The following is a 21,274-nucleotide window of genomic DNA, read 5'->3' on the forward strand; positions in this document are numbered from 1 at the left end:
AAATAAAGTTGTTACAAATATTTGTGTGCAAGAGTACCTGTAGGCGCATATTTTTAAATTCTCTTAGTAAGTGGGCAGCTGTAGAAGTAACTGCTGAAGTGTTCTCAGAAGTGGCTGAGTCTCTCAGGGGGAGCCAGACAGGTGGTGGATGGACACATCCCCTGCCCTTTCCCTCAGCCCCTGGAGGAAACCCACTTCTTGGCTCAGGAGGACAGACAAGCGTGGACCCTATTTCTGCTGCAGTGTCCTGTACGCTGCTGAAAGCAACATGAGTTAGGGAAAGGGACAGGGTTGGGACAATCATGTTGGCAAACACTATGCTTCTCTCACGCCGTCCTTGGCTGCACATGGGGCTTGTAAGCCAGAGCAGTGGTCCTCTGATTTGGGGATGCTTGTTAAATCACCCCCAGAGGCCTGCTGATGCAGATGGCTGGCCCCCAGCCTCTGAGCTGATTTAGCAGGTCTCGGTGGAGCCCAAGCTCTGTGCTCTTCTAGGGAGTGTTGGTGGGCTGCTCACCGTCCTCTCTGAGAACTCCCAAAAGAGTAAAGGGATAGAATCCTGCAGCAGGGCTGCGATTTAGAGGCACAGGGATGAGTCTCAAGCTGGGAATTCTGGGCTCAGGTCTGCTACTGATGTGTGTGTGTGTGTGTGTGTGTGTGTGTGTGTGTGTGTGTGGTTGGGGGTGGAGTTCTTCCAGGGCAGAGGACAGAGGCAGAAATGGGGAGATCAGTTACATGCAAGGAGGGGAGGGTGGAGGGATAACAGACACCTTTATAAAAGCACTGCACCTGCCACGTCCGAGGCCATGCCGCTGTCTAGAGGTGCAAGGCCTATCTGCGTGCACTTGCTGCCTTGGGACCACCTGAAGCCGGATAGGGAACTTCTGCCTCCACTATTCACCAGCAATGTGTTGTTGCCTGACAGTAGCTCAATAGCTGTTACCAAAACCATGGAGACAAGGATGATGAGCTCTCCACAGGCTGTTGTGAGGGGTCACTGAGTGCCCAGAGCAGCAGCTGGCACACAGCCATGATGCCTGGTGTCCAGCAGCCCTCATCAGTTCCCGGAGCCAGTGCAGCCACAAATACCTGACCATTTTTAAAGTCTTAGTTTTGGGGTTTCTGGAGAACTCAGACTTTGCTGGGGTAGGGTGGAGTGCACGACCTAGCTGCGGGGCTCTGCCCTAGGGCCCTGACTGTCCCCAGGACCAGCCGGCAGATTTCCCAGTGTGGGTCCTAGCCTCCTCCCTTCCCGGCTGGCGCTCAGCGCTCAGGGTTTCCTGCCCGTGGAGGCCCGGCTTGGGGTGCAAGGAGGAGGAGGGGTGGCATTTCCTGGCCGTGCCGCGTCAGCGTCCAGGGACGCAAGGACGTCGCGCTGACCGGCAGGCACCAGATGCTATTTCGGGAGGCACCCTGCTAACTCGCAGTTTCCGTTTTTCCAGCGACCATCGGAAATCGGGGAGGGGGGAGAGTGCAGACGTCACAGGCCCCTGGCCCCGGCGTGGAGTGGGGGTGGTGTTTTGGACGAGGTCGAGTCAGCTGCCCTGAGGTCCGGCTCGGGAGCGCGGGGTGGGGGAGCCCGTATGTGCAGGAGCGGAGGTGCAAACGTCACCTCCGGGGCCGCCAGACACATCTCTGGGCGTTCCCTGCGCCTTGGCTTCCAAGGAGACATTACCAGCAGCCCCTGTCCTTTCAGCACCTTGCTCCGGAAGACTTTTAAGGCGCGGTAGAAGAATCCAGAAGTCCGCAGGTGCTTCAAAGGCATTTGAAATAAAGGAATTAAAAACAAAAGATGGAGTCCCTCCCTTGCCTCCATCTCCAGAAATAGCAATTATTGGTGAGCCGGGAGAGCCTCACCCTAACCCCCACACAGCCAGCCAGTTTGTAAGGTTTAGATTCTAAACACTGGTCATTTCCATTCTGTTTTACGTGGAAGACAGAGACAGAGCTCTTTCACCCTGTTTCCTCCAAAGATGCCCACCCAAGCACTGCCTCCCAGGAGCATTAGCAGGAAGCTGGACTCAGACGCAAAGCTGGGAGCTGAATCCAGGCACCTGTGTATGGCAGTTGGGCACAGCTGCACCTGGCACCCTTCCCTTTTCTGCCTCTGGTCACCCCTTCTGGCAGGGCAGCAGCAGAAGCTCTAGAGCCCTTCCCTGGACCACAGCATTGGTCCTCAAACGGATATCCCCACACCCACCCTCCTCCCACGCCCATTCGCCACACTGCAGCCAAGGAGCTTTGCAGCAATGGTGGCCCGCCTCAAACCAAACCACAAACACCCTTTACATGCTCTCAGTGGCTTGCTCCAGCTGCGGTCCACTCCTCTCTGCCTCAGCCTGCAGCCTCGATGGTTCCCAGGCTCACCTGGAACGTTCTGCTTGCTCCTTTTCCCCACACCCTGAGCATCACACTTGGCTCTCCCTCCAGGTCTCCCGTTTGGAGGAGCTCTTGGACTTGGGGCTCAGTGGCAGTCCCGGCAGCCCCATGAGGTGGTACAGTAACAGAGTAACAGAGAGGCCACCGCCTTTCCTCAGGAGGTTGTCCTGGCGGGGGGGGGGGGCGCGGCCACTCTTTGGGCTCAGTCCTCGACAGGACACTAGAGCTCCAGGATGCTAAAGCAAAGCAGCCTCTAGCACTTGGAAATGGGAGTGTAGGTCCTGACCATTCTCTCTGGGCTACTCTAAGTGTTGTCCAAGTCCTCTCTGAGGTGGTTCCTGGACACAAGGCTCGGGTGGAGCTCACATGTCATCACCCTTACTGCCACCTTTTAAAGTCATTCTACATCAGGGCAGGCTTTGTGGCACCGCAGGTTAAGCTGCTGCTTGGGATGCCTGCATCCTACATCAGGGCTCAAGTCTCAGCTTCCTGCTAATGTGTCCTGGGAGGCAGCAGACAATGAATGGGTCAAGTACTTGGGTCCCTGTCACCATGTAGGAGACCTGGGTGGAGTTCTGAACACCCAGCTGCTGCTGGCGTTGCCTCGGCTGCTGCAGGGGAGTGAATAAGCAGAGATTTCTTTCACTCTGTCTTCCTTTTTTTTTTTTTTTTACTCATTTTATTTATTTGAAAGCAGCGTGGCAGAGATAAAAGGAGAGAATGAGAGGTCTTCCCTCCTCTGGTTCGCTTTCAAACGCCTGCCATAGTTGGGGCTGGATCACACTGAAGCCAGAAGATAGGACGTGCGTCTAGTTCTTCACATGCATGGCTGAAGCCCAAGTGCTCACCACAGGCTGCCTTCCCAGACATGGGAAGAGGGAGTGGGCTGGAAGGAGAGGGTCTGGGTCTGGAACCAGCCCCAAGCAGGGGCTTAGCCTGTTGCACCACAATGCCCTTTCCACTACATTGCAGAAGAAGGCATCCTGATTCCTTCCACAGGCTGTGACCCCGTCACCCAGCAGGCCCTCAACCCAGCTTCCTGCCCCAAGGACAGATGTGGTTCCTGCCATGAGCTGAGTCCAGATCCCGCGTCCCAGGCAAGGTCCTGGCTGTCCCTCTTCCTCAGCTGAATGCCAAAGGAGATCCTTGTGCCGATCTTCCTGGAAACCCAGGTTCCACCGCCTACTAGGTCTCCACTGTTGGGAAAGTCGCTTTCACTCTCTGTGCCTCCGTTTCTTTATCTGTAATTGAGGGGAAGCAAGGAGGAGAATGTAATCGAAAATAATCAAATGAGTTCGCATATGTACGGTTCTTAGAACTTCCCATCCAGCTCCCTGCTAATGCATCTGAGAAAGCTCGGGTCCCTGCAGCTCCAGAAACTAGGAAGAAACTGCTGGCTTTGGTCTGGCCCAGTCATGGCCATAGTAGCCAGCCATCTGGGGAGTGAACCAGTGGATATAAGATCTCTCTGTCCCCCACTATAAATCTGCTTTTCAAACAAATAAACTGCACTAAAAAAAATAAAAAAGTACCTCGGGAGGTTGATGTTTGTGGGTTCAGGACCCAGCCTGAGGGCTGGGATATCGGACAAATCCGTTTCCGTTGGATGCCATTTCGGTGTGTATATCCTCTGGCCTTGAGCTGCCAGCTCCATTTTAGAATACAAAAGGATGGACTGAGGGTTGGGGTGGAGCTCAGGGGCTTTCTAGGATCAGAAGACCTGCCTGAAGCTTAAACCAGGCAGCTAGGTCAGTGGGAAGTGATGGTTTTGGTGTGGAAGTGGTCTTCACCTTGCGGGACAGAGGGCAGAATGTCGGGCTGACAGTCTCTCCAAGTCTGTGAAGGGGATTGGAAGAGTGAGAATTCCTGAGGGGCCTCGGGATCAGACATGGAGGCTTGGCCCAATGGGCCGTAAGCCAGAGCGCGCGCAGCTCTCCACGCGCCGCCTTCCGGAGCCGGTCCCCTCTCTCCATCCCGCTACCCCCCGGTGAAATTGCCAAATTAAAATGAATCATTTGGCCCATAATGGCCAAGGCGCTTATCGAGGGCGGGCGGACCCGCGGCAGTGCCTTATCTCCGCGGCGCACACGGCCCCGGTGCGCCTCGGCCCATGCTAACGAGGTCCGGAACGTGAGCGGGATTAGAGCGCGGCGGCGCGGGGCCCGGCGCGGGCGGCGCGGGGCGCGGGCGGGGCGGCAGGCGGCGCGGGCGGGGCCGGCCTCGCGCCCTGCACCGGCCTCGAAATGGCCACGCGCGCACCCCCGTAGCGGACAAACGTGAGCATTCGGGCCTTTTTCTGGGGACGAACGACCTGTGGCCTTCCACGGAATTCCCGCCCAGTCGCCTCCCTCTCCCCCTCCACGCCCGCGCGGGGTGGGGGTGTCCCTGCTCTTCGGTTGCTTTCCGTGGGGGGTATTTTCCACGGACGCCCCCCCTCCCCGCCGCCCAGACTCTTCCTTCCTTCCCCTTTTCCTTACGCAATACATAGAAACGCGCGCGACGGTGGTTGGTGTTCATTTCTCCCTGGTGTGGTGTGCATGCGGTGGGGTGGAGAGTGTGCGCGTGTGCGCCGTTGGCCATGCCTACTGCTCCCGAGTGGGGCCGTCCCGCAGCAGGGTGCGTGTCGGAGCGTGGCGATGCGCGCGCTGTGGGTGTGTGGCCCTGGACTCCGCGAGGCCCTCCCGCCTCGTTGACGCTGTCGTTTAAGCGTTATGTTCGTGGGCGTGCGGCTCCGCGTGTCGGCGGCGACGGCCCTGGCCTTTGCGATCGTGTCCGGGAGGTGTCGTTGTTATGCCGGGCGTGCGTGTTGCCGACCGGGTTGGGGTGCGCGTCGGGGGGCAATGGCGGGGGGCCGATTTCGTTGTGTGGTGTTGCACCGTGTGCGGGCCTGAACCTGTTGGCGCACGGGGGGCAAGCAGCGTCGCGCTGGGTCGGCTGGCGGCCCTGGCGCGGGGCCGGGCCGGAGGTGGCCCGGTCTGCGCTGAGGTGCGTGCCCGTGTGTTCTTGTCCTTTAACGCTGCCCGCGCAAATCGCTGGGGGCGTGAGTGGGGGAGGGCGAGAGGGAGATCGCGGCGGCGTGGGGGCGGGGAGCGGGCTTTCACATTTTATTCCAAATTATGATGTATTCGGGAGCCGGCGTTGGCGGGGACGGGCGGGCAGAGCAAGGTCGGCGGCCGCTCCGTCTTGGAGGCCCGCCCGCGCCTCGGCGTGGAGGGGTTCACTAGGGAGCGGCGGCTGCTCGCGGCTGGAAGCTGAGCGGTGCTTGCCGAGGCCCGCGCCTTCAGGCCCGCGGCTGCGTGGGCTGGAGTTCGCGCCGCGCGCCCGCTTCGTCCATTTCGGGTCAGTTTCGCGGGTGCGGCCGCCGGGGTCTGGGGGCGGGTCCCCAGGGAACACCGAGCGCACGCTCCCGGCCTCCGGCCTCGGGTGGGGACCGCTCCGGGACACATTGTCCCCGCGCCTCCTCGGGTGGGCAGCATTCCCGCAGGGGACCCGTCGCAAAGGCGACCGCTGCTGAGCTCCGGGGGCCCTACGAGAACCGGTTCCGCGCTGCCCTAGCCCGGGAAGAAAAGAATTTTGTTTGGCCTATTGCTGTGTGATGGCCGCTGTCCTTTTCCTCGTTGATTTCCTATTTTAATTAAAATCACCGGCCGCCAGCGCGCTAGCCTGACCCGGTTTGCGACTTGGGAGAACAAAGCTACGCGAGGGCTGCTATCCCAGATCAGCCTTCCGAGTTCCTGGCTTTGGCATAGGGAGAGAAAAATGGAGACGGGGACGGCACAGAGACCCGGTGTAAAAGCAAACACAACGGGAATGGGTGGGTTCCCCTCGTCTCTCCTCCCCTCCCCCATTCTGATTAGAAGAGGAGAAAGAAAAATCTCCGCCTAGGATTGGAACGCCAGGAAGAATTATCCCGACATTTCCACAAAGCCCCGCCGACGAGAAGGCCTTGGCAAGGGGCGCCGGGCTTCCGTGCGGGATCGCAACCTGGGACGATTTAGGCAAAAACAAATTAAACAGAACCCGCTGTTGGGCTGCGGGGGGCGAGGGGTGCGGAATAAAAGCGAACGGAATGGGCTACACCTTGGTTAACTGTGTCGGCCTGTTTGTATCCTCCCGCCCCGCGTCGTGCCGCAACAAATGAGCTAGATTCCTCCCCGTTCAGCCTCTTCAGGTCCCGAAAAATCGAAAATTACTTCCTAGGGTGGTGGAAAGGAAGATGGGGAGTCTCCTCTTAATTTCCTTTCTCCTTTCCTCTCCATTTCTCTCCTCCCCTCTTTTTTTTCTTTGCCTCTGTAGAAAGAAAAGAGGGGCCCCTAAATAGGCTTCGTATCGCTCCCTCCGCCACCTCATTCCTGAGACTAAGTACGGACCCTTGGGATTCTGAGTTCTGGTTTCGGTTTGGGGCTGGACGCGCAGAGAGGAGGGTCGCAGAACTGGGCGGGGTACTCGGAGGTTCGGACACCTCGAGCAGGGTCCACAGACGGTATTAACCTTTCCCAGTACTCCTCCCGCCCCCACCCACCGACTCCAGTCCTTTGCAACGGTGGCGAACCGCATAGCCGCGTCCACGCGTAGACAGCAAGCTCCACAGTGGGCCGGCCCCATCCCTGGCGGAGGGCTCGGGCGTGCTGCCGGGAGGGGTGGTGGCGGCGGAACAGAATCGTTATAGCTGATTCTCAGGTGCCGGGGTCTTTTTTGCTGGCTCCACACACACCTGCAGGGGGTGGGATGGAATGGAGAATCCCTGAATGGGTTGTGGATAGAGGGTAGACAGAGGTAATTCCCAGCCACTGACCCCCTATTTCTCTCTCGCCCTCCCTCTCGCCCTCCCTCTTTCTCTCCACCCCCATCTTTCCTGGAAACTCTCTTTGGGCGCGGCAGACTGCCCAGGACTACACCGCAGCCTAACTGTGGGCCTCTCAGGGAGAGACTGGGAAAGTCAGGAGTCCTCCGGCCTCAGCGTGGACCTCAGCCTCCACCCCTCTCCGAAGGAGGAGTGGAGACCCTGTTGAGAGGGGCCAGTGTCTCTAAATATGCCCCAGGTAAGTTTTAGGGGGAGGTGGTGTTGGGGCTGGGGTCTGGTCGCCGCCTCTGGGTAGGAGAGGACCCAACTGCGCTGGGGTGGGGGAGGGAGGAAGTGGGAAAGGGTCGGATCGCGGGGGTCCGCGGCCCCGCGCTGTCGTGGGGGGTACAGCAGGGTCCTTTCCTTTTTTTCTCCCCGGAGTGCCACCAGCTGGGTGGACCTAGTTCTCCAGGACTCTCCTGCGTCTGGGTTCCGTGGTGGTCACCGACACGCGGGTACACCGACACACGGGGTGGCTCTGGCCGAGTGCTGCAGGCTATGCCTGGAGCTGTGCAGGAAGAAGGACAGGAAGAAGGCGGCAGCCATCCTGGCGAGCCTTCCGACCAGGGTGGGCCCTGACCAAGGGCCTGAGGCCTAAGGCGGGGCCCGCTGGACCGCCAGTCCCCCCGGCAGCAGCCGGGAAAGGGGTGCTCGGGGCCGCTGATGTAGCTTTGGGTGCAGGCTGGGGCTCCTGTAGAATGGAGTGGAGGCATAGGTGCGGTGAGAGGGGCTGGAGAACAGATCTAAGCAGAGGCGCCAGCCCAGGCTGATGAGGCTGTTTTCGTCTAAGAAATTCTTCCTGTAGGGGATTTTGAGCTGCCCTGGCATGGGTGCCTGCTCCCAGAATGGAGCTCAGCGAATCTCTGTGCTCAGGTCATCTGGCAGCTTGGAAGTGAAGATCCGCAGGGAGTCTTGGTCCGGAGCTGGTCTCTGTCGCACAAAGGGAGGAGAGTAATGCCTAGATACTTTCGTGCAGAGCCATTCCGACAGAAACCTGCTTGTCTCCCAGTGAAAAATAAAAAGCACACAGGCTTTCAGGATTCTTATTGGAACGCTGTGATGCAGTCCCATGGCAGGCAGCCGTAGGTGTTTGTGGGACCCCACATGTAGCTGGGTGATTTGGTTTGCAGAAGGATCTGGCTGGATTTTCCTGAGGTCTCAAGGGGTTTGGGCAGCCATCTAGGGGTTAAGGTAGTTCTCCTGGGAGCCTTGTGGATATGGTTATTTATGGGCATCCTGGTGAGGGCATTTGCCAGGGTCATCTCATTTGGAGTTGCCTGTCCCTTGGGAACCGGTTCCAATGGCAGGAGCTGCATAATGAATCAGAGGGTATAGATGAGTCATTATGGAGTTAATTGCCGATCTCAGGGCACCTTGGGGCTTGTATCTTTGGCCAGGGGCTGGTATATTTCTGGTAAATTTCACTAAGGGAGAGGGTAGGGGGAGTAGGGGGTTGGCTGGTATGCTAACTCGTGCAGTTCCAAGAGCCAAGGGCCCCTGTTGGCGACGTGGCTGCAGCTGGGCTATTGTCTCCTCCATAATCGTAAACACGGTACACCTACTGCCTTGGCAGCTTATTGTGTTTGCCAGATCTAGGGGACTCTGCTGTTTCTGGGCTGGACTGGGAGGCTGGTAGCCCCAGTCCGGGTGCATGGGTGTCTGATCTCCTGAGGAGGCTGCAGAAGATCCAGGCCCTGCTGGGAGGGGAAGGACCATTCTGACAGGACCAGAGTGGCGCAGTGACCGAGTGGAAACCCAGTGGCTGCCCTGAGTGGTCAGATGGACTCATCTTGGGGCCGAATTGAATTTTTGTGTGTTCATTTTCTGTTGTAAATTACTCCAGTTAAACAATTTGGGGAGCAGAAGTCTTATGTTGAAGAATTAAAGATCCTGTCCAGGTGATTTCAAGTATATCATGAAAAGAACTCGCAAGTCCAGCTTTGTTGTTGTGTTGTTTTATGGAAAAAACCCAGTACCCGTGTGGGAAGTGGGGTGACCCTCCTCATGCTGGAGAATGGTGGGGGGGGGCCTGGGAAGGCTCAGTGGAGGTGGCCCACGTGGTCCCAAGCACCACAGTGTTTAAGTGCATCAAGGAGGGGTTCCTTCCATTTCCTAGAGAAGACAGCTGAGGAAGAGATGTGGGTGCAGTAGCTGGAAAAGTCCCCGGCCTTCTTAAAAATGACCTGCTTTGTGATGGGAGCCCAGAGCCCCACGGCCTGGGCGCTGGCCACATTTTCAAAAGCGCAGGCTCCTTCCCAGGCCTCAGGATGGGGTAGGGCGTGCAAGGCTGCCGTGCCAGGGGCTTCTGCCCTTACCCTCCTCTGTGAGTCTGGTTGCTTGTGAAAAAGTATTGGGATTCTCAGAGGCGCACAGCTGGTGCAGATGAGTCCCCTCCCCCTTGCCGGGTGCATATATTGTTGGGGGGGGGGGGCGGAAAGGCTGGTTCCCCTGCTGCTTACCGCCGGCTCAGCTCTAGGGGCCCCAGTCCGTGTGTCCTCCATTCCCTCCTCAGGTTTCTGGGAGTGTGTATGTTCTGTTGTGACTGTGGGGGTACTGCTGGGAGGCAAAGGAGGTTGCTTCTTGCTAGGTTCCTCGCCAAAACCAAGAAGGGAGAGACGTTGGCTAGGGCGGGGATTGCTCCCTCCTCTTTCCCCAGCGAGGAGGGGGATGTGGGCGATCTGTGTCTCGCCTCTTTGTACGTTTCCTTCCTCCTCCAGGCCCTCCGTCACTTGCAGCCTCTGTATTATAACCTTTCGTCTACTGCCTCTTTCTTTTCTCCCATCTCCAGCCGCTTGGCTGTTGTCCCACAGATCCCCCCCCCCCAGAGACCCGCAGTGCGCGGTGGGCTTGGGCCACGTGGCGCTAAGTTTCTCGGCCCCTCTCGGGTCGTGCCGCGCCCCCCCACGCCCCAGCCCACACCAGTGGTCTTAGCGGGCGCCCGCTGTCTGCTCGCCCGCAGGATGACCGAACAGCCGCCGAGCGAGGCGGCACGCAGTGACCCCCCGCTAGAAGGACGGGACGCGGCCGAGGCCCGCATGGCCCCCCCGCACCTGGTCCTGCTCAACGGCGTCGCCAAGGAGACGAGCCGCGCGCCGCCCGCCGAGCCGCGGGTCATCGAGCTGGGCGCGCGCGGCGGCCCTGGGGGCGGCCCCGCCGGTGGGGGCGGCGCCGCGAGGGATTTAAAAGGCCGTGACGCGGCTGCTGCGGCGGCTGAAACACGCCATCGGGTGCCCACCACCGAGTTGTGCAGACCTCCCGGACCCGCACCGGCTCCAGCGCCCGTCTCGACCGCCGCGGAGCTGCCAGGAGACGGCCGCATGGTGCAGCTGAGCCCGTCCGCGCCGGCGGCCCCCGCCGCCCCCGGCCGCGCGCTGCTCTACAGCCTCAGTCAACCGCTGGCCTCACTCGGCAGGTGAGGGACTGGTGGGTTGGGCAGCGCGGTCACCGCCCGGGGCACCCTGCAAGTCCGCGGCGGCGCAGCCTGAGCTCTGTCAGCGTGCCTGTCCGGTAGCGAGCTGTTCGGAGGAGGACCCGGGGCGTTAGACTGGATTACCTGCTCCCCTCCCCCGTGCCAGGTGGGAAAGGAGGCCTCGGAGGGAGCGAGTGAGAGAGAGAGAGAGAGAGAGAGACCGAGAGAGACCGAGAGAGACCGAGAGACCTCCCACCGACAGTGAACGTGTGAGGGTTGGCAGAGCCTGGCTTCTAACCCCAGCCGATCTCTGACCCACCTTCCTGGGTTCCCTTGAACTTCCACTTCTCTTGGGGCTCCAAGGGTTTGGGGGAGGGAGCGGAGGTAGGGTGGGAACCCGAGAAAAAGATGCAGAGAACTCAAAATTAAGTGAGTGTGGGAAGTCAGGGGGTCCTGGCTGTGCACTCTACTCCGAGACCCCAGGAGGCGGCAGTGAAGGAGATGTGAGGCTGGGCAAGCACCTGCTTGGGAGTAGAGTTTTCGCTTGCTTGTTGCCTGTGGGAGATGTGTGAGTGTGTGTGTGCACACGCGCATTTGTGCCTGTTCCACCTATTGTCCGTGTGCAGGGATGTGTGTAGATCTGTCCTTCTGTCCTTGCCTGTCTCACGGGGGAGAGGGGGATCTGTGAAAGAGTTAGTGTAGGTGATGTTCCTCCTATCCTCCAGAAGTGTGGGAAGCAGTGTTGCCTCTCTGGTGTGTGGGAGGGCCGGGTACAGGTGTCGCCCCCACACCCAGGGTGTAGGGGATGGTCGCCGGGATGCGGCTTTCCCTGTCCCAGGGTGCTCATGTGACCTGGCTGCTCCCTCCCACAGCGGGTTCTTTGGGGAGCCGGACGCCTTCCCCATGTTTACCGCCAACAACCGGGTGAAGAGGAGACCCTCACCTTATGATATGGAGATGACCGAAGGTAAGTCAGCCCCGGTCCTCTGGATGGTGTAGTCCAGGGGTGGGCTATGGGCTTGGGGTGGGGGCCCCAGGACTAGAAACGAAAGAATCTCTAGCATCCGTGATTCATTCGCCTTGGAGCCCCAGACTGCTGAAGCCCTTCACCCTGAAACTGAACTTGTAGTCCTGGGGAGAAGGGTCCTTGGGAGAGTACACTGAGTGGCTGTGGTGGTGAGTGGCTGTGGTGGTTAGCCCACATCTCTGGGGTCAGTCTCCCCATTCCAGGCTGCTTTCTGCCAGTGTCCCAGGGAGGCAGGCTGTCAGTCCCCTCCCCCCTCCCGGGGATGTCTTGCACTTCCTCCAAGGGCCTTTGTGCCCTGCCTTAGATTGCAGCTCCAAGGTCCCCTCCCAGGTCCCAACCAGAGACCACCTTCCTGACCCCATGGATTGTGTCCTGCCCCTTGGTCTCCCCACTTACCACTCCCCCACCAAGGGCCTTAGGCTTCCTCCTGTGAACTCAGGCTCTGGTTGCTCAGAGGCGTTGCATGGGTGGGTGAATTGGAGGAGCCCCCTTCACCTGGGCAGGAGAGCCAGCTTTGTCACAGCTGAGGGTCTTTAGCAGGTCTCTTAGTGTTCCCAGGTGAGAGGGGGCTGAGGAAACAGGCAGGGCAGTAGGGGATTGGGCACCTGCAAGAGGACAGGGAAGCCATTAACCCTGTGTCACCAAGGTTTTTCAGTGTTGAGACAGAGAAGATGCCACAGGAGGCCAGGCTTGGGCAGAGGGGGGAGGTGTGATGACAGGGACAGGAGTGCAGGTGGTGGCAGGAGCTGTGAAGGGAGGAGTGCCTCTGCAGAGGAGGCAGACAGAAATGGACAGGCGTGGCGGAAGGGCAGGCTCTTAGGGGTGCAGGAGGTATGCACAGATTTTTTTAAAAAGATTTATTTATTGTGGTGTAGTTAAGTGGCTGCTTGCAGTGCTGGATCCTATATTGGCGTTGGTTTGAATCCTGGCTGCTCCACTTCCAAATCACTTTAGCTCCCTGCTGATGGCCTGGAAAAAGCTGCAGAAGATGACTCATCCTTAGAGTTGAACTCCTGTACTCTCATGGGAGATCTGGACGGAGTTTCTGGCTCTTGGCTTAAGCCTGGCTCAACCCTGGTCATTGTGGACATCTGGGAAGTGAACCAGCCGATGGAAGATCTTTCTGTCATTCCTTCACTCTTTAATTCTGCCTTTCAGATGAATGACTGACTGAACGAATAAATAAACAGAAAGGAAAAGACAGCGAGAACTTCCATCCACTGATTTACTTCCCAAATGACTACGATAGCCAGGGCTTGGCTAGTCCAAGGTCAGGAGACCTGAGCTTCTCCTTGGTTTCCCTTGTGGATGGCAGGGACCCACGTAATTTTGCAGGTGCATCAGCAGGGAACGGAAGTGGAGCTACCAGGACTGTACCAGACACTACAGTACAGGATGCTGGCAACAGAAAAAGAGACTTAACCGCCTATGCTGCAGTGCCACAGCATGCATGGAACTTTCAAATCAGAGTTTAAACCAAAAAGGCTTATGGATTAGAACTAATAACTTGGTCAGGACTTGATATGGGTTTGTGACTGAATTTTTCTTGAGTGCAGTGTCCACATTTGGAAGATGTCAGGGAGCTCCCACAGGTTGTTGAGAGAGCATGACTGCCTAGGGCGTGTCAGTGCCCATCCCTCTTTCCCCCTTCCTGTGCCTGTCATGAAGCTGTTGGGGGTGTGGTTTCCAGGGCAGTGAGCCCCCCATCTCCTGGGAACCTCCTCAAGGTGTCTTGTTCATGACTGCCACTAGCACCAGCACATTAACCCCAGTGCAAGCTCAGGCAGTTGTTATAGGGGTGGGCCAGGGGCATGGATGATATGGATCCTTTCATTTAAAAAATTAGTTGAGCTGGTACTGTGGCATAGCAGGTATGGTGGCACTAGCACCCTATAGATGCCTGCGTGAGTTCCAGCTGCTCCTCTTCTCATCCAGCTCCCTGCTAATGGCCTGGAAAAAGCAGAGTATGGCCTTGGGCCTTTACACCCACCTGGGAGACCCATAGAAAGCTACTGGTTCCTGGCTTTGGACCAGCCCAGCTCTGGTTGTTATGGCCATTTGGGAAGTGAACCAGTAGATGGAAGGTCTTTCTCTCTTGCCTTCTCTCTATATAACCCTACCTTTAAAAAAAAAACTAGTTTGTTAAAAAATCAGAGTTAGAGAGATGGGGAGAAATGTGAGAGAAATCTACCTGTTGGTTCACTCTCTAGATGGCTGCAACAGCTGAGGCTGGGCCAGGCTAAAGCCAGGAGTCAGAAACTTCTTACAGAACTACCACGTAGGTACAGCGACCCAAGCGCTTAGGCCATTTCCTATTGCTTTTCCAAAGCCATTAGCAGGGAGCTGGATCAGAAGCAAAATAGCTGGGTCAAGAACCAGTACCCATATGGTTGTCAGCATCACAGATGATAACTTAACCAGCACACTACAGCGTCAGCCCTGATAAGGATATTTCCTACCATTTCCCTAATAACTGTGCACCCTGCACTTTGTGTATTCTATTTCTACTTTATAGTTAATTAAGATTATTGTATTTACTTGAAATGATGATGATAGACACAGATACACACACGCACACATACAAAGAAACAGAAATCTCCTATCCATTGATTCATTCCTTAAATGCCCACAAAAAGGGGGCCTGGGCCAGAAGTCTCCAAGTACATGGCAGGACTCACACACTTGGCCTTGCACCTGCTGCATCCCGGGCATGCATCAGCAGGCAGCTGAATTGGAAGTGTCACTGGGACTTGCTTACAGGGAATCCCAAGCACGGCTTTGCCAAAGGCTTGTCCCAGAGTTATCTGTGGCTAGAATTTAGGTAATTCTGCACCCATTAACCACCTTCTGCTTCCCACTTCCTTTCTCAGCTTCTGGGGACCTTGGCTGATTTTTTATTTAACCCACATTGTAAACCCAGGAGGCCATTATTAACTGTTTCTGTTTCACAGATGAAGACATTGTGGCTTGCAAAGGTTAGGCTACCTGCTTAAAGTCACACAGCCCGTCCTGAGCCATCATTACAGCACTTGGGAGTACATCCTCCCCCGTCCCTTCTGCATCTGCCCAGCTCTGGCTGTGCATGCAGTTATATCACCCCCTCTCTGGCAGCGAGGAGAGGCCTCCCTGTCAGCAGCCCTGCCTGTGCCAAGGCAACACTAGGCACTGGTCCTCCCCTCCTCAAAGTAGAGCGACTCTCCGTTTGAGCCCGGGGGCCAGAGGATGAGTTCTCTGCTCTGAGGCCGCCCAGGGCAAGGCTAAGGGCAGGCAGGCATATTGTGCTTTTCCTACATGGGGTCTGACCTTTGGCAAAGAGTCAGCTGGGCTGGGGTCTGGAGTTTGGTAAAGCAGCTTCAGTTGTACTGTGGACAGAGGATGAGTGAACCACTGGGGAAAACCAGAGAGAGAAAGAAACAGGAAGCGATGGTGGAGAGCCACCTGTGCCCGGCCTCAGTGGGGTGCTGCTGAGCTCTTGGCCCTCAGTCTCCTTCTCCCCTTCTGGAGTTTCCACATTCTGAGGTCTCTTCCTGGGGTATGGGAGGAGTGCTGGCTCCCATGGGCAAAGCTTCCCAAGGGCTGTTGTGGACCTGGCTTGTTCCTCAGCACAGAGGTGGGAAGCCGTTGCCTTGTGCCAGGCATCAGAGGCACTAACAGGATGCTGCCTGCCCTCTCCTGGGTCAGGTGGGAACATGCAGTACAGTGTTTTGATCTGCAGGTGCTCAGCCTGCGTGCACCGGGGCCTGCCATGAGTCATTGCTGCTGGGCCACGTGGACACTGCTGCACTGCACGCACAGGTGGACAGGAGCCTGTGGGAAGCTTCAGGCCATGGCAGGGCGTGGCTGTATTCACTTTCCTGGGGTGGCTTTTTCGCTCTTCCCCACTTGCTCACCTGCCATCAGTGAGTGCTGACCAAGCTCCTGCCCTGCTTGTACTCACTCTTAAAAGCTAAGTCCGCATTCTTTAGAACAGGGTCCCCCCAGACTTGGACCCTGCCTACTCTGCCTCCATTTTGGAGCCGTGGAAAGACAGTGCCCTCTGCTTGCAGTCTTCTTCCTGAGCCTGTGTGGTGGCCCTTGTTCAGCCTTCAGTCCTGTCCTCTAAGTGTCACCTCTCAGAAAGGCCTTCTCAGTTGCCCCAGCCTACCAGTGGCTCCCATCCATCCTTTACTCACCGTTCAGCCCTGGTGTGTGTGTGTGTGTGTGTGTGTGTGTGTGTGTATTGCTTGTCATCTCTCATCCTGATTATATGGTAAGCTCTAGGAAGGCAGAAGCCCTGGCTGTTTTGATCACCATTATTTCTTAGTGGCTAACCCAGTGCCTGGTTGTGTTAGGGAGGAACCTGTGAATAGACAGTCTAGCCATCATTTACCAAGCTAACATGAGCAGGTGCCGCCTTAAGAACTTGACCTATGTTAGGTGTTGGATTCCTGTGGCACTTGGGATTTGACTTACCAGCTTTACCTCCATTTCAGAGATGGTGAGGCCAAGGCCAAGGCAGTTTCAGGAACTTGCCTAGAATTACTTGTCTAGTGAGCAGGAGCCAGGATTTTGTACATAGAAAGCCTCGATCCAGGCTCCATCTTCCTACATCTTACAAAGTGCTAGAAGGTTCTTGGCACAAGTGAATGGATGAGTGAGAGGCACGTGGTCCCTGTCTTCAGACATCTCACAGTCCCTGGAGTGAGGCATATGGGCAGCTGTCAGGAGCCCACGGTACTTACCGTACTTGGTGTGACCCCCTCGGGGGACTTAGTTGCAGGAGAGGAAGTGCAGGAAGTAGAATTTGAAGGGGGGATTTGGTGTTCCTCAAGATCGGTGCCCCTTTGGGGGGGATTCCGACACATCCCCTTGACCCTGTCCTCCTTTCCTCCCCAGGTCCCCACACCAAAGTCGTGAGACGCATCTTCACCAACAGCCGGGAGCGCTGGCGGCAACAGAACGTGAATGGGGCCTTCGCGGAGCTCCGCAAGCTCATCCCCACGCACCCCCCAGACAAGAAGCTCAGCAAGAACGAGATCCTCCGCCTGGCCATGAAATACATCAACTTCCTGGCAAAGCTGCTCAGTGACCAGGAGGAGGAGGGCTCCCAGCGGGCCAAACCCGGCAAGGACGCTGTGGTGGGGGCCACTGGCGGGGGTGGGGCAGGGGGTGGCGCACCCCCTGATGACCTCCTGCAGGATGTGCTGTCTCCCAACTCCAGCTGTGGCAGCTCCCTGGATGGGGCAGCCAGTCCGGACAGCTATACAGAGGAGCCGGCCCCCAAGCACACGGCCCGAAGCCTCCATCCCGCCCTGCTTCCTGCCGCTGATGGGGCTGGCCCTCGGTGATGGACCGTGGCTACCTGGGGCCAGCCAAGAGATGCCCTTTCGGCCACAGGGACGGCAGGCTTCGGGGCCAGCGTGATGAGAATAGGGTGACTCTGAAACAGGCTGATGGACCCGTGGGCTTCCTCCACTGCCTGAACTGCAGGAAGCCCTCATTGAACCCAGAGCTGGCTTTTCTGTTTTCTGCCTCAGTAGGAGAACAGAGTAACAGAGTGAAGCGGTAGGTACTTTTTTCTGAAGACGGCACATGGTCTTCCCTGTCCCCGCCCCCATTCTGAGACTTTCCAAGAAGGAGGCTCAAGGGTCACCATTTTTTTTGGCCTAGAGACCCAGAGCCCTGGCTCTGCCAAGACCGGGAGCTGTTGGCGTTCACTTGAGGCAAGCCACGGCCTCTGCCTCATCGGGGGCCACTCCTGAGCTGGCTTTGGTGGCTTTGGTGGCTGCTTCTGTCCATGCATATAGGTACCTAGCAGCTGCGCATCTCCTGTGCCCTGCCCTCACCCAGGCCCGTGCCAACCCGACCAGCTTGCCAGCTGCTGCGGGGAGTCACAGGTGCCTTCTTTGGGGCCTGGTTGAAGTAGATGGCCAGGGCACAGCCTGCTGGCTACTTGTTGGGCCAGAGGCTCAGCAGACCTGGCAACCCTGGGGGGTCAGCGCCTCTGCTTGCTCCCCACCGAGACTTGCCTTCCTGTCCTGTGGCCCTGTGGCCGCGGGGACCCAGCCAATGGCTGTGCGTCAGCCAGGTTGGACTTGGCGTGAAGGCTGAGAGCGGGAAAGTGATGCTAGAGTGAAGTGGAACAAGAGAGATCTTGGGCATGTGAGTTTCAACTCTTGTACATCATTGCTGATACTTGGGGAGTAAATGCCAGCAGCAGGTGCCATGTGGGCAGTGGATGGCAGCTCCAGCCTGCCTTCTCTCCTGGATGCCAAGAGAGATTTCCCTGCTGCTGGTCATCAGTCTGCATTCCGAATTGAGCACACACTGTCCCATGAGTTCTTGGCATTTGGGTTTTGTGCTTGACTTTAGTTCTTGGTGGGACATTTAGGTTTGGATGAGAGCCCAGGTAGAGCCCTACTCTTGTGACAGGGACATCCAATCAGAAACTGCCCTGGCTGAGATCCACCTCTATGCATGCACATCCACAGAGCAGAACCTTAAGGAAGGGCCCTTGACCGTGCAGTGTCCTGTTGTCAAGGGTGTATGTGGGAGGCTGGCTTGATGCACTGGGAGTGTGCTCTGCCCAGAAGTTATATGTGAAGCTTTTGTAAATCAAATCCCTGTCCTTCAAATTTTGAAGGAAAGCCTCTAAGTCTTTTTGTAACGTGAAGAGTCCTTTTGTAGAGTGGACCATTGACCCTGTGGTGACTTGCTATGTCCATCCCGACAGAGGCATGTAGTCGTCTTAAGGCCAGGCCTACCTGTCACCTGCTTCCTGCACCCATGGGACAGGTGGCAAGAAATCTCATTCATCTGTCATTGCTTCCTTGCATCCTCACAGCCCACTCCCGCAAGGCTGTGCTGATGAGGTCAGAGGGAAGATACCTGGGCAGTCCCCATTCCGTCTGGGGGAAGCCATGTGGACAGCAGTGGGGAAGGCTCTCTCAGGTTTCAAGTCTTAGCCTAGCAGCTTGTCCTAAGGACAGCTGGCACGGAAAGAGTGACCCTGCTCTCCTTCTCTTCCCTGTGTAAGTTGTGGGGCCCAGTTCAATGAAGGCAGTCAGCAATGGCTGCCCATCACAGTTCTGATGTATGGTAGAGCTGGCTCCCTTCCAGCCTGTCCTCATGGGAGAGGCCTCTGGGAAGAGGCAGTCTGCTGATGGAGCCACAGTCCTGGGGCCTGATGCTGTGTTCGCTTCCCAGTGCTCGGAAGCAGTACAGGAGTAAGAAGCAGCCACAGCAGGCAGGGCTGTTTGGGGCACAGATCACACATTCTAGCAGACCAGTGCTGGGGCTGTGATGAGGAGCCTCCCCCCATGTTACCACATGTTAACATGTTAACACATGTTACCTGTGTTACTGGCTCCCAGCCAGCCTGGGCCGGTTTGTGCCCCGGGTTGTGTGGGGGCTGAATGGGCTCCTGACAGTAAGGTATGAGAGTCGAGCACAATGACCACTCAGCATTTGGGTGACGTGGATTATGAGCCACTTCCCTCGAGTTTGCTAGGTTATCCTGGTTGCTCCAGATCTGTCTCAACTCCTTTCTCAGTCCAAGGCAAGATACTGGAGGGAGAAGGAAACAGAGACAGTGGGGACAGAGTAGATGACGTAGATCCACCTGAAATGGGCGTGTGTGAGGAAGTACAAGGCTTTATGTCTTGTAGGAACTTAGAAGACCTGTCATTTTTATTTCTTCCCACATGCCACATGCCATCCTCCTTCCTCTGCCTCCTTCTGACCTCTGATGAAATACAGCATTTCAAAAATAATACCCACACACAAGGGGGAAAATGTCAAGGTGAAAACCATGGGAGGAGAACCAAAGTGAAAAGAATGGCTGAGGGGCATGACATCTTGTAAGGAGAATTTGTATCATTTGACTTGTAGTGGCAAACACTAGATGGTACAACCTCTATCCTTTTCCAGAAATCAGACCGAGGGCACAGCATTGTGTAGTCAGCCAGCGGCTCTCCGGCCTTCGGGGGTGGGTCTCGCCGTACTTGTGACTTCGTGGTACGTGGCCCCTTGCTGGAGGCTTGCCCCTGCCCATGTACATAGCGTGTGGTTTCTGTGGCGGGCCCAGCACTTTGCGTCAATGTCGTACTGTATGTGATGAATTGCGTTGGTCTCCACGTCTTTTTCCTGCAGAAGAGGAGTAGCAACCGCTCCAGGTACCTGGGCCCGCGTACCACCCAGAGGCCAACTCTGTGGGTGCGTGATTCTTTTCGCGACAAAACGCGTGGTGATGATGTGTGTATATATAAGGCTATATTGGGAAAATTTCTAAATAAAAGTTTTACAGAGGGGCTCTGGCTCTGTGTTTACATTGTGCATCCCTGGGCTCAGGACGTTAGGAAGAAGTGATCAACGGGGCAAGGATCTGCTTCTGCCCTGAAATGGGAGCACCCATGGGACTGGGCCCTTGGTAAACCAGGGAGCCCAGCCTCTGCTCTGAGGGTCTGTGCCTTAGGGTTTCCATTGTTCTCCCTCTGCTTCAGAAAGGTCCAGCCCCCTGATACTGTGTGGCTCTTAAGGCCTGGGGGTTCTGGCTGCAGGCTTTGGAAGTTGCTAGCAAGCCTGTGCAGCAGGTTCTGTTGCTGGGGAGGCTGTTCCCAGGGGCTCAGGGATGGGATTGTGAATCAGGGCAGGGCCTTGGGGCAGCCGGAAGGGCAGGGACTCAGGCCTGCAGAGAAGCACCTCGTGGGAGCAGGCTATGAATCTGGATGGCAGAAGAGGTGGGCCCCGCACCCTTGGTTTGGTCTGTGTCCTCTGGCCTCTAGAGCATGATGAAGTGCTTGGGAGAGAGAACATGGAGAAGAACGGAGTGTGCTGCTGAGTGAAGCAGAGGGTATTCTGGGTCAGGAGGTGGTTAGTGGAGTGCTGCACAGTTGAATGGTGAAGTGGATTAAAGTCTGGAAGTGCCAGTGGGGCCCATCCACTTGGAAGTCACCAATGACTCAGTGATACCCACGCCTCAGGAAGGACAGGGCCTGACTGTCCTGGGCTGATGGGAAATGGGAAGCATCCCATCCAGACAGTTTCTCCCAGGAAAGGATGTGACATTGCTGTCTAGAGGGCAGGAGGAGCCCGTGACCTCTGTGGCCATCACAAAAGATCCTGTGAGGTGATGATGGAGCTGACCTTGGGATGGGCTGGCCAGTGTCCAGGGCTCAAGAGGAAGGCTGAGCCCAGAGAGGAGAGCAGTTTTCTGGGGTCCTGGGACTGCTGACACGTATTTTTCTCCGTCCTCCCTCATTCCCTCTGCTTTGGTTCTGTTCTTGCTGCTCCAGGCTGCATTCTTGTGACCCTCCCAACTGATTAATTAGCAAAAGCTCAGTGTGCTGGCTCAGTCCATGAATGCCTGCAACAGCCAGGGATGAGCCAAGCTGAACTCAGGAACCCAGCCAAGTCTCCCACATGAGTGGTGGGACCTCAGACACGTGAGCCATCACCACTGCCTCTCAGGGCTCAGGGTGCACATGAACAGAAAACTGCAATCAGACGGCGCACCCTGGTACTCTGATAGAGGATGGCAGCAAGGCAAGGGTGGCTTTCCCCGCCCACATCACAGTGCCACCAGGCCAAATGCTCCACCTGACCCTCCAGTTCCTGCACCTTTTGTTTCTGTGTCCTG

At 56.9% G+C, this 21,274-nt stretch overlaps 1 protein-coding gene across 2 annotated transcripts; it reads left to right on the forward strand.

Annotated features, from left to right (window-relative positions):
- The first annotated feature begins 4,574 nt into the window (after positions 1–4,574).
- On the forward strand, positions 4,575–19,946 carry TAL1 (TAL bHLH transcription factor 1, erythroid differentiation factor). Of its 2 annotated transcripts, XM_040978594.1 has the most exons (5): positions 4,575–4,655; positions 7,261–7,421; positions 10,182–10,634; positions 11,504–11,598; positions 16,534–19,946. In XM_040978594.1, the coding sequence occupies exons 3-5, from the start codon at positions 10,183–10,185 to the stop codon at positions 16,983–16,985; spliced, it is 999 nt and encodes a 332-aa protein (XP_040834528.1). In that variant the 5' UTR covers positions 4,575–4,655; positions 7,261–7,421; position 10,182; the 3' UTR covers positions 16,986–19,946. The 2 variants fall into 2 exon arrangements, with proteins under 2 accessions (XP_040834528.1, XP_040834529.1); XM_040978595.1 differs by lacking the exon at positions 10,182–10,634.
- The last annotated feature ends 1,328 nt before the right edge of the window (positions 19,947–21,274 follow it).

Source organism: Ochotona curzoniae, unplaced genomic scaffold (genome assembly GCF_017591425.1).
Source record: "Ochotona curzoniae isolate NIBS_2020 unplaced genomic scaffold, NIBS_Ocur_1.0 contig_291, whole genome shotgun sequence".
Classification (NCBI taxonomy): Eukaryota; Metazoa; Chordata; class Mammalia; order Lagomorpha; family Ochotonidae; genus Ochotona; species Ochotona curzoniae.